At 51.4% G+C, this 12,695-nt stretch overlaps 1 protein-coding gene across 2 annotated transcripts in view; it reads left to right on the forward strand.

Annotated features, from left to right (window-relative positions):
- The first annotated feature begins 602 nt into the window (after window positions 1–602).
- Window positions 603–12,695, forward strand: part of PDCD2L (programmed cell death 2 like) — a 44,106-nt gene continuing 32,013 nt past the window's right edge. Inside the window, exons 1-3 of one of the 2 annotated variants that reach the window (XM_075325816.1) lie at window positions 603–781; window positions 8,107–8,229; window positions 10,305–10,468. In XM_075325816.1, coding sequence (XP_075181931.1) covers window positions 8,125–8,229; window positions 10,305–10,468 — 269 coding nt within the window. In that variant the 5' untranslated portion in view covers window positions 603–781; window positions 8,107–8,124. Of the gene's footprint in view, window positions 782–2,124; window positions 2,502–8,106; window positions 8,230–10,304; window positions 10,469–12,695 lie in introns of those variants that run through there. The other variant, XM_075325815.1, reaches the window with a different exon arrangement.

The raw sequence follows: 12,695 nt of genomic DNA on the forward strand, positions 1-12,695 counted from the left end.
TATTATTATTATGTATTGCAAAAAATGATTGTGTTTAGATAAAAGAAATAAAAAATAATAAAATAATAATTAAACAACTAATAATAATAAGTATTATTATTATTAGTTGTTTAATTATTATTATTATTTTTTTTTAATCTAAACACATAATCATTTTTTGCAATTTGGTACATTTTGCATTTCCAGGCCCTTTTGTTTCACTTCACTTTCAGTTTTAATGTGATCTGTGGTCATAAATCAGAAAAAGAGCCCCAAAAATTACACACTAATCAAATACTGAAAATGAGCTCACTGACAGATTCCCAGTTATTCTGCAGCCAGTGCAAAACAGAGGCTATAAACAAATGGTGCAATATTTTTTAAATGTCCTCAAAGGTCAGGAAGATATCCAGACAGCTATGTCTGTCCAGCAGCAAAAGTGTTAAAGAAACGCCCCGCCTACTTATCTATGTCATTGGTTGGTAGTTTCCCAATAAATCTGATTGGCTGCGGTGCTGTCAGTAAAGGGGTCAGCTGATCCCAGCTGTCAGCGCGGCTAAATTAATGATTGGCTGTTGCGCGCCCAGGCTGTAGCAGGTTAGGTTGTCATGTGTTTGTGTGACTTGCGGCACGCAGCACGTGTTATTATGGCGAGTCCTCGTGTAGTGTCGGTCTGGACGTGAGCTGGGGCAGCGGGTGACCGGATCTCGGGGCCGTCCAGGCCGGACAGGAAGTGAGCCCGTTACAAAACCCCGGAAATAGGGACTTGTAATGTACACAACTGCGTACAGTTCTCTGCAAGGTGATGGTTGTCGTATAACAGCTGAGTTACTAGAAATGGCACTGAATTGGTGAATAGATTTGCGCTGCAGTGTAAAGCATGATGTCCACCATGCTTTACACTGCAGCTTTGCTTGTTTTGATAGATTATTGCATATAAGCACAAGCATAGTGCACTGGAGTCATAATCCACCCCCCCCACACGCACGCACGCACGCGTTTTCCGAGTTTTACATATATTTAATTTTCTTCGGCGCTCTATTGGGAGACCCAGACGATTGGGTGTATAGCACTGCCTCCGGAGGCCACACAAAGTATTACACTAAAAAGTGTAAGGCCCCTCCCCTTCTGGCTATACACCCCCAGTGGGATCACTGGCTCACCAGTAGTGATGGGTAAAATGCGATTTTTTGGTGAGCCGGCTCTTTTGGATCGGCTCACCAAAAAGAGTCGGCTCTTTTGGCTCCGAAAACGGCTCTTCATTTCCTATTACCTTTGGCTTTAAATTTGAAGCCCAATTCTGGTATGTTTTAACCCATGATTGTATACCTTTTAGTAAAAATCTACACATGTGCCAATTTATGACATAAAACAGAATAGTTTCCAGAATAACCAGATTTTATATTATTTGCTGTAAAAACTTTAACAAACACAATGTTTGATAAAAAAAAAATGCAGAAATCAAACAAGTGCAATTCAATTAGCTCAACACTACTGGCAATTGTATGCAAAATCGGATGTGATGTGAGAGGCTGCACTGCCTGGTATAGGACTAGTTCTGTGCATGAAGGTGGTCCCTCAGATTGGCACTGCGATCATGTAACAGGGGCTGCTGGGAGGTCATTCACCAGAAACAACAGAACCATTCCAAGTTGCACTAGCTAATGGTGCATTTACACAGTCGCTGCAGCCCCCGAGCCTGCGATCCAGTGATGCTCAATCCAGCATCGCGGATCATTTGTTCTCTTCCATTCAAGTGAATGGGAGAGAACAAGGGACGCACATTTACATCCGCTGTTTCTCCCTCGCTCAGCGAGGATTTACAAACTGGCGGTAAATAACTATAATCAGGCTAAATCCAGATGTCAGTGCTCCTTTAATAAAGTGCCTGACTGCTGCTTGCTTGTCACAGATTGGAGGGGGCGGGGCTGTGAGTCAGTGCTATGTGCGGCAGCAGGAGGAGCATTCTCAGTCTCCTGGATAAGATCAGAGTGACTACTGCCGGGAGGGAGGGGCCGAGAGCGGCGGGGCAAGAGGGGACTGACTGTGGAACGGAGCTGGCAAAGAGCCGTTTACATTTCAATTGGCTCCCTGCCAGGAGCCGACTCATATGATTCACTATGAAGAGCCGGCTCTTAGAGCCGGCTCGTTCAGGAGCTACCCATCACTACTCACCAGTTTTCTGCTTTGTGCGAAGGAGGTCAGACATCCACGCATAGCTCCACTGTTTGTAGTCAGCAGTAGCTGCTGGCTCTATCGGATGGAAGAAAAGAGGGCCCATATGGGGCCCCCAGCATGCTCCCTTCTCACCCGCGGTGGTGCTTGTAAGGTTGAGGTACCTATTGCTGGTACAGAGGCTGGAGCCCACATGCTGTTTTCCTTCCACATCCCCCTGAGGGGCTCTGTGGAAGTGGGATCTTGCCAGCCCCCAAGCCCTGGGGCCGGGCTCCATCCACAGACCCATAGAACCTGCTGGATTGGGAGCGGGAGTGCCGTTCAGGGACATGGCCCTGCAACTTCAGGTACTCTGTGTCCCCGGCAGGCACGGACACTCTCAGGGCTTGCTGAGCGTTATAGTGCGCCGGGGACAGTGGCGCTGTACGCTGGGGGTTAGGTCACTGCAGCTTTGCTGAGTGACGATTGTGTGTTGGGAACTACTGCGCCGACCGCTCCTGGAGCGGCGGCGCAGCTGCGACTTGTAGTGCGCCGGGGGCTTGGCGCCGACCGCGCTTGTACGGCGGCGGCGTTTTTAACTTTAGCCCCCGGCTTCTGCGGCCTAGCGCCGCTTCGTTCCCGCCCCCACCCTGTCAATCAGGGTAGGGGAGAGACGCTGCTCAATGGCTGCGCCGAGGGCTGGAGCCTTATTTACATGCTCCAGCCCTCTCACTAGGCACAAGGGGAAGCAGACTTCCCGCTCTTCGTCTGTATACGCCCAGGGCCCGCCCCCCCCCCTCTCCACAAGGACGCCGGCAGCCATTACACATGCGATCTGGCTGGGGAGAGGCAGCAGGCTCTGGGAGACCCAGACTAGAGGGATTTCTGGCGACCACACACCGCTCCTAAGCGGGTGGTAAGCTGCACAGTAGTGCAGGCCCCACTAGTGCCTCAGTGATATATTAGTGTACTTCTTTATTGGTACCATATATATATATATATATATATTTATATAGTGCACTGTAAGGTCGCTTCTGGCTGGACACTCTGTACTGCTCTGAGGACGCAGCAACATGTCATCCGCAAAACGCAAGGCTGCCAAGGCACGGGCTGTGTGCACTGTTTGTACTGCATGTGGGGCTAATCTACCAGCAGGCTCCAATGATTCACATTGTGTGCAATGTTCAGTCCCAGTGGCACTTCGCCAGCCAGAGCCTATTGTGGTGGTAGCCCAGGCAGAGACGCCTGTGAACCCTGCCCCGGTGACGGGGACAGACTTTGCAGTGTTTGCTGATAAAATGTCTGAGGCTATGACAAGGGTCCTGGAGACCTTGCAGGCCAGGCCAGTTCCTCAGACTATGGACACTGCTGTGGCTATGCTCACTGGTCCCCCTCAGTTGGAACTAATCCGTACTTCAAGGGGGTCTCAAGCATCACAGGCTGAAGTCTCTGACTCAGATGACAGTCCCAGGCAGCCTAAGCGAGCTCGCTGGGAAAGACCCTCCACGTCATCACACTGCTCAGGGTCTAAGCGAGAAGAGTCTCTCTGTGATGAGACTGAGGACGGTGATCAGGAGTCTAATCCTGAGGCCCCTCTCAATCTGGATGCCCCTGATGGTGACGCCATGGTTAATGACCTTATATCGGCGATTAATAGGCTGTTGGATATTTCTCCCCCAGCCCCTTCTGCAGAGGAGGCAGCTGCACAGCAGGAGAAGTTCCATTTCCTGTATCCCAAGCGTAAATTAAGTGCTTTTTTGGACCACTCTGACTTCAGAGAATCAATCCAAAAGCACGACGCTCATCCAGACAAGCGTTTCTCTAAACGTTCTAAGGATACCCGTTATCCTTTTCCCCCTGAAGTGGCCAAACGCTGGACCCAGTGCCCAAAGGTGGATCCCCCAATTTCCAAGCTGGCGGCTAGATCCATAGTTGCAGTAGAAGATGGCGCTTCACTTAAAGATGCCAACGACAGACAGATGGACCTTTGGTTGAAATCTGTCTATGAAGCTATCGGCGCGTCGTTTGCTCCAGCATTCGCGGCCGTGTGGGCACTACAGGCTATTTCAGCGGGTTTAGCACAGGTGGATGCTATCATGCATCCAGCAGTGCCACAGGTGGCGTCCCTAACTTCGCAAATGTCTGCGTTTGCGACCTATGCTATCAATGCTGTCCTAGAGTCTACGAGCCGTACCTCTATGGCGGCCGCCAATTCTGTGGTTTTGCGCAGAGCCTTATGGTTAAAGGACTGGAAAGCAGATGCTGGTTCCAAAAAATGCTTAACCAGCTTGCCATTATCTAGAGACAGACTGTTTGGTGAGCCATTGGCTGAAATCATAAAACAGTCCAAGGGTAAGGACTCTTCCTTACCACAGCCCAGAGCAAGTAAACCTCAACAGAAAAAGTGGCAGTCGAGGTTTCAGTCCTTTCGAGGCTCGGGCAAGCCCCAATTCTCCTCGTCCAAAGGGACTCAGAAAGGACAAGGGAGCTCAGATTCCTGGCGGGCTCACTCACGCCCCAGGAAAGCAAATGGAGGAACCGCTTCCAAGGCGGCTACCTCATGACTTTCGGCCTCCTCCCTCCGCATCCTCGGTCGGTGGCAGGCTCTCCCGCTTTTGCGACATTTGGCTGTCACAGGTCAAGGACCGGTGGGTAACAGACATTTTGTCTCGCGGGTACAGAATCGAGTTCAGTTCTCGGCCTCCACTTCGGTTCTTCAGAACCTCCCCACACACCAACCGAGCAGATGCCCTGCTGCAGGCGGTGGACTCTCTAAGAGCAGAAGGAGTCGTGATCCCTGTCCCCCCTCTGGAACGGGGCCGAGGATTTTACTCCAACCTCTTTGTGGTTCCAAAAAAGGACGGCTCCTTCCGTCCCGTTCTGGACCTAAAACTGCTCAACAAGCATGTGAACGCCAGGCGGTTCCGGATGGAATCCCTCCGCTCAGTCATTGCCTCAATGTCCCAAGGAGATTTCCTAGCGTCAATAGACATCAAAGATGCTTATCTTCACGTGCCGATTGCTACGGAGCACCAACGCTTTCTGCGCTTCGTGATAGGAGACGAACATCTTCAGTTCGTGGCTCTGCCATTTGGTCTGGCGACAGCCCCCCGGGTGTTCACCAAGATCATGGCGGCAGTGGTAGCAGTCTTGCACTCTCACGGACACTCTGTGATCCCTTACTTGGACGATCTATTGGTCAAGGCACCCTCTCAGGAGGCATGCCAACTCAGCCTGAATTTTGCACTGGAGACTCTCCAGGCGTTCGGGTGGATCATCAACTTCCCAAAGTCAAATCACCCAATCACTAACGTATCTTGGCATGGAGTTTCATACTCTCTCAGCGATAGTGAAGCTTCCGCTGAGCAAGCAGAGGTCACTACAGACGGGGGTGCAGGCTCTCCTTCAGAGTCAGTCGCACTCCTTAAGACGCCTCATGCACTTCCTCGGGAAGATGGTGGCGGCAATGGAGGCGGTTCCGTTTGCGCAGTTTCATCTGCGTCCACTTCAATGGGACATTCTCCGCCAATGGGACGGGAAGTCAAAATCCCTGGACAGGAAAGTCTCCCTTTCCCAGACGGCCAAGGACTCTCTGCAGTGGTGGCTTCTTCCCACCTCATTATCACAGGGAAGATCCTTCCTACCACCGTCCTGGGCGGTGGTCACGACAGACGCGAGTCTGTCAGGGTGGGGAGCAGTGTTTCTTCACCACAGGGCTCAGGGTACGTGGACTCAGCAGGAGTCCAGCCTTCAGATCAATGTTCTGGAAATCAGAGCGGTGTTTCTTGCCCTGCTAGCCTTCCAGCAGTGGCTGGAAGGGAAGCAGATCCGAATTCAATCGGACAACTCCACAGCGGTGGCATACATCAATCACCAGGGCGGGACTCGCAGTCGGCAAGCCTTCCAGGAAGTCCGGCGCATTATGATGTGGGTGGAAGCCACGGCCTCCACCATATCCGCAGTTCACATCCCCGGCGTAGAAAACTGGGAAGCAGACTTCCTCAGTCGCCAGGGCATGGACGCAGGGGAATGGTCCCTTCACCCGGACGTGTTTCAGGAAATCTGTCGCCGATGGGGAAGGCCGGACGTCGATCTAATGGCGTCTCGGCACAACAACAAGGTCCCAACCTTCATGGCACGGTCTCGCGATCAAAGAGCTCTATCAGCAGACGCCCTAGTGCAAGATTGGTCGCAGTTCCGGCTCCCTTATGTGTTTCCACCTCTGGCACTCTTGCCCAGAGTGCTACGCAAGATCAGATCCGACTGCAGCCGCGTCATACTCGTCGCTCCAGACTGGCCGAGGAGGGCGTGGTATCCGGATCTGTGGCATCTCACGGTCGGCCAACCGTGGGCGCTGCCAGACCGACCAGACTTACTGTCCCAAGGGCCGTTTTTCCATCGGAATTCTGCGGCCCTCAACCTGACTGCGTGGCCATTGAGTCCTGGATCCTAGAGTCTTCAGGCTTATCCCAAGGGGTCGTTGCCACCATGAGACAGGCTAGGAAGCCCACGTCTGCTAAGATCTACCACAGAACGTGGAGGATATTCTTATCCTGGTGCTCTGCTCAGGGAGTGTCTCCCTGGCCATTTGCATTACCTATCCTTCTTTCTTTCCTCCAATCTGGGTTAGAAAAAGGTTTGTCGCTCGGCTCCCTTAAAGGGCAAGTCTCGGCGCTATCTGTCTTTTTTCAGAAGCGTCTAGCACGACTTTCCAAGGTGCGCACGTTCCTGCAGGGGGTTTGTCATATCGTACCCCCGTACAAGCGACCGTTAGATCCATGGGATCTGAACAGGGTACTAGTTGCCCTCCAGAAGCCGCCCTTCGAGCCTCTGAGGGAGGTTTCACTTTCTAGGCTTTCACAGAAAGTGGCTTTTCTGGTAGCGATCACATCTCTTCGGAGAGTGTCTGAGCTGGCAGCGCTGTCATCCAAGGCTCCCTTCTTGGTCTTCCACCAGGACAAGGTAGTGCTGCGCCCCATTCAGGAGTTTCTCCCGAAGGTGGTATCCTCTTTTCATCTTAATCAGGATATCTCTTTGCCTTCGTTTTGTCCTCATGCAGTTCATCGGTATGAGAAGGATTTACATTTGTTAGATCTGGTGAGAGCACTCAGAATCTACATTTCCCGCACAGCGCCCCTGCGCCGTTCGGATGCACTCTTTGTCCTTGTCGCTGGTAAGCGCAAGGGGTCGCAGGCTTCTAAGGCCACCCTGGCTCGATGGATCAAAGAACCAATTCTTGAAGCCTACCGTTCTGCGGGGCTTCAGGTTCCGTCAGGGCTAAAGGCCCATTCTACCAGAGCCGTGGGTGCGTCCTGGGCATTGCGACACCAGGCTACGGCTCAACAGGTGTGCCAGGCAGCTACCTGGTCGAGTCTGCACACTTTCACCAAACATTATCAGGTGCATACCTATGCTTCGGCGGACGCCAGCCTAGGTAGAAGAGTCCTGCAGGCGGCAGTTGCCTCCCCGTAGGGGAGGGCTGTCTTGCAGCTCTAACATGAGGTATTTCTTTACCCACCCAGGGACAGCTTTTGGACGTCCCAATCGTCTGGGTCTCCCAATGGAGCGCCGAAGAAGAAGGGAATTTTGTTACTTACCGTAAATTCCTTTTCTTCTAGCTCTTATTGGGAGACCCAGCACCCGCCCTGTTGTCCTTCGGGATTTTTGGTTGTTTTTCGGGTACACATGTTGTTCATGTTGAACGGTTTTCAGTTCTCCGATGTTTCTCGGAGTGAATTTGTTTAAACCAGTTATTGGCTTTCCTCCTTCTTGCTTTAGCACTAAAACTGGTGAGCCAGTGATCCCACTGGGGGTGTATAGCCAGAAGGGGAGGGGCCTTACACTTTTTAGTGTAATTGCTTTGTGTGGCCTCCGGAGGCAGTGCTATACACCCAATCGTCTGGGTCTCCCAATAAGAGCTAGAAGAAAAGGAATTTACGGTAAGTAACAAAATTCCCTTCTTTTTTCCTACAGGTGCTTATATCGAAGGTGATGGCACAGTCTTCTCAAGAGCACCGAGTGCTGTTGGGGTTTAAAGATGCAGCACTGGAAGGCAACGCTGCATGCTGGGATGTCAGCAAGATCGGTGGTCTGCCGGTAAGCTCTGCTGGGGGTTGTAGTGCCAGGAGTATGTCCTAATAGGGAGGGGGGATTTGAGTAGATGAAGTGGGTGTGTCTCAGTGCTGCACAATGTCAGAATTGGAGGATTGAAGACCGAGCATGGTAGTGCCCGCTCATCACTAGTTACGAGTACAGAGCACCCGAGCATGGTAGTGCCCGCTCATCACTAGTTACGAGTACTGAGCACCCGAGCATGGTAGTGCCCGCTCATCACTAGTTACGAGTACTGAGCACCCGAGCATGGTAGTGCCCGCTCATCACTAGTTACGAGTACTGAGCACCCGAGCATGGTAGTGCCCGCTCATCACTAGTTACGAGCACCCGAGCATGGTAGTGCCCGCTCATCACTAGTTACGAGTACTGAGCATGGTAGTGCCCGCTCATCACTAGTTACAAGTACAGAGCACCCGAGCATGGTAGTGCCCGCTCATCACTAGTTACGAGTACCGAGCACCCGAGCATGGTAGTGCCCGCTCATCACTAGTTACGAGTACTGAGCACCTGAGCATGGTAGTGCCCGCTCATCACTAGTTACGAGTACTGAGCACCTGAGCATGGTAGTGCCCGCTCATCACTAGTTACGAGTACTGAGCACCTGAGCATGGTAGTGCCCGCTCATCACTAGTTACGAGTACCGAGCACCCGAGCATGGTAGTGCTTGCTCATCACTAGTTACGAGTACTGAGCACCCGAGCATGGTAGTGCCCGCTCATCACTAGTTACGGGTACTGAGCACCGGAGCATGGTAGTGCCCGCTCATCACTAGTTACGAGTACCGAGCACCTGAGCATGGTAGTGCCCGCTCATCACTAGTTACGAGTACTGAGCACCTGAGCATGGTAGTGCCCGCTCATCACTAGTTACGAGTACCGAGCACCCGAGCATGGTAGTGCTTGCTCATCACTAGTTACGAGTACTGAGCACCCGAGCATGGTAGTGCCCGCTCATCACTAGTTACGGGTACTGAGCACCGGAGCATGGTAGTGCCCGCTCATCACTAGTTACGAGTACCGAGCACCTGAGCATGGTAGTGCCCGCTCATCACTAGTTACGAGTACAGAGCACCTGAGCATGGTAGTGCCCGCTCATCACTAGTTACGAGTACCGAGCACCTGAGCATGGTAGTGCCCGCTCATCACTAGTTACGAGTACCGAGCACCTGAGCATGGTAGTGCCCGCTCATCACTAGTTACGAGTACTGAGCACCCGAGCATGGTAGTGCCCGCTCATCACTAGTTACGAGTACTGAGCACCCGAGCATGGTAGTGCCCGCTCATCACTAGTTACGAGTACTGAGCACCTGAGCATGGTAGTGCCCGCTCATCACTAGTTACCAGTACTGAGCACCTGAGCATGGTAGTGCCCGCTCATCACTAGTTACCAGTACTGAGCACCCGAGCATGGTAGTGCCCGCTCATCACTAGTTACGGGTACCGAGCACCCGAGCATGGTAGTGCCCGCTCATCACTAGTTACAAGTACTGAGCACCCGAGCATGGTAGTGCCCGCTCATTACTAGTTACGAGTACTGAGCACCTGAGCATGGTAGTGCCCGCTCATCACTAGTTACCAGTACTGAGCACCTGAGCATGGTAGTGCCCGCTCATCACTAGTTACCAGTACTGAGCACCCGAGCATGGTAGTGCCCGCTCATCACTAGTTACGGGTACCGAGCACCTGAGCATGGTAGTGCCCGCTCATCACTAGTTACAAGTACTGAGCACCCGAGCATGGTAGTGCTCACTCATCACTAGATACAAGTACTGAGCACCTGAGCATGGTAGTGCCCGCTCATCACTAGTTACTAGTACTGAGCACCCGAGCATGGTAGTGCCCGCTCATCACTAGTTACGGGTACCGAGCACCCGAGCATGGTAGTGCCCGCTCATCACTAGTAATATGCAATTCTTCTTTAACCCTTGAAGGACCCTCGTACTCCACCTTCTTGCCACTATCTTGATATTTCATAACTTTGAAAACCCAACATTGCAGCTGTTTTTGATTCGGTTGATGATCCCTTTCCTGCCGTCACTTCTGTTTTTCTTTTCTCAGGACCCAGTGCCACAGGTGACGCTTTCTTTGCCTTCGTGTCCTGTGTGTTCATCAGTCTTCTGCCATGTTGTCCAGGTGTACTGCCCCCTGGAGGGCTCGCGGTACCATCGCATAATCCATGTGTTTGCGTGCAGTACAAGGTCATGTTGGGGAAAACCTCAAAGGTAATTATTTTTGTTTTCCGCTGTGTCCACGTACGGGCAATCTCCTACATACCGCTGCCCATTGCAGATGAAGCATTTGTCACACTTTAAAATTTGAGGCAATTGGTCTTTAAAGTTGCTCTGTTTGTGCAGAATGGTCCCTTGATGATGATGATGATGATGATTATGAAATTTTCATCATCATCATCATCATCATCAACATCATCATTGCTTGTCACTTCTCAATCTTCTACAGGTCACTGATTAGTCAATGACCTGACTCCGTTCTAAAATTTAGCACCACCGCCATGATTGTGGTGGGCAACGCGTGCATAGTGTGATTCTGCAGGTCTTCAATAAAATGGCGACGGTGCAGACCGAGAATTTGGCTCAATAACTGCTTCATCAGGTCAAAACCTCGATTGGCGCATCCGGTGCCGTTTTATTGACAACTGTCTGTAGAATCGCACTCCAAACGGTATTCAGTGAAATGGCGGTGGCACAGCTCAAGATTTTTGCTTAATAAAGAGGTTGAGCTAAAATCTCGGTCTTTGCATATGCAGTATCCGGCGCCATTTTATTGAAGACCTGCAGAATCTCACGCACGCATTGCCCTCCACAATCATGGCGGAGGTGCGTAATTTCAAAAAGGAGGCCGGTCACTGATTAATCAGTGACCTATAGAAAAAAGAGGACGCAGGTAGGAAAAGACCCCCAGCCCCTCAAATCCCACCCTAATACATGGATGCTGTCATCATCAAACTTTAGCGAAAGTTTTACGTGACCAAACATTGGATTTCTTCTCTGTAGGTATCAATTTATTCCACATTACCGCAATAATATTGGCATGGCGTTACTTGATAGTGCAAAGTCTTGCTTATGGGAGCTCTTTAAGGGGGTTTCCAGAATTGTAACATAACCTATCCACTAGATGGGTGATCAATGTCTCCTCACTGCGGACCTCCACTGATCATGAGGTCTGGGGGTTTGCAGGGTGCGGATCCATTTCTTGGGCTGATGGAGATGGCTGAACACAGTAGTGCTGAGCGTGTGACTTCCCTGTCCCTGCATCACGTTGTCCATCTTTGTGAATATCGCCTCCTGCTGGATTTCTAGAATAATGCTATATTGTGGATTGTGTTACATCTCCTTGATCAAACCTACCGTATTTTTCGACCATAAGGCTACATGCGCACGCTGCTTTTTTTTTTTTTTTTTTTTTTGCTGCTTTTTTGCTGCTTTTTTGGCTGCAGTTTTGTCAGCTGAACTTTCTGACATCTGACTTCCCAGCAAAGTCTATGAGAAGTCAGATTTGTCATGCACACATTGCAGTTTATTTGTCAGCGTTTTTTTTTTTGTCAAAAGTTTGTGACAAAAAAAATGCAGCATGTTCATTCTTCCTGCGTTTTTGTCAACGTTTGTCACCCGTTGAAATCAATGAGGGCATCAAAAACGCAGGAAAAATGCATGCTAATCACAAGTGGTGCATTTTACCTGCCTTTTACCTGCGTTTTTGCTAGCAAAAACGCAGGTAATTTGTCAGGAAGTGAGGTCAGGCAAGTGGTCCCGTCCCGTCCTCCACGTGTTCCCCGAAGTACCGCTGTCCCCAGGGGAGATGATGTGGAGGACGGGGACTATCAGCAGCGGCAGCGAGAGGGGGATGGACGTTGGCAGCTGAAAACATTGATTTTTCCCTCTCGCTGCTGTCGCCGCTGATAGTCCCGTCCTCCACGTGTTCCCCGAAGTACCACTGTCCCCAGCGTGCACGCACAGGGGAGATGATGGACCCCTCTCACCGCCGCCGCCGCTGAAAGTCCCGGGCTCCGCGCTCCTGCCGGCTCCGCGCTCCTGCCGGCTCCGCGCTCCTGCCGGCTCCGCGCTCCTGCCGGCTCCGCGCTCCTGCCGGCTCCACGCAGTAGCGCGATCAGCTGAGCTGTCACTGAGGTTACCCGCGGCCACCGCTGCATCCACCGCTGGATCCAGTGACAGCGGGTAACCTCAGTGACAGCTCAGCTGATTGCGCGGCTGTCTTCATTAGCTGCATGGAGGTGACCGGAGCGGCGGTGTCTGCTGCTTCTCCGGGCACCTCCATGCAGCAGAGCTGGACGCGACGCTGGAGCATGCTGGATTACGCCGGACATGGAGGGCTTTGTCGGGGTTAATAAATTGGTTATGAGGGAATGTGTTTGTGTTTTTTATTTCTTTTTTTTTTTTTATCATAAAAGTTTTTATTGAGTTTTCAGAAAAA

The sequence above is a fragment of the Anomaloglossus baeobatrachus genome, chromosome 10 (assembly GCF_048569485.1).
Source record: "Anomaloglossus baeobatrachus isolate aAnoBae1 chromosome 10, aAnoBae1.hap1, whole genome shotgun sequence".
NCBI classification, from domain to species: domain Eukaryota; kingdom Metazoa; phylum Chordata; class Amphibia; order Anura; family Aromobatidae; genus Anomaloglossus; species Anomaloglossus baeobatrachus.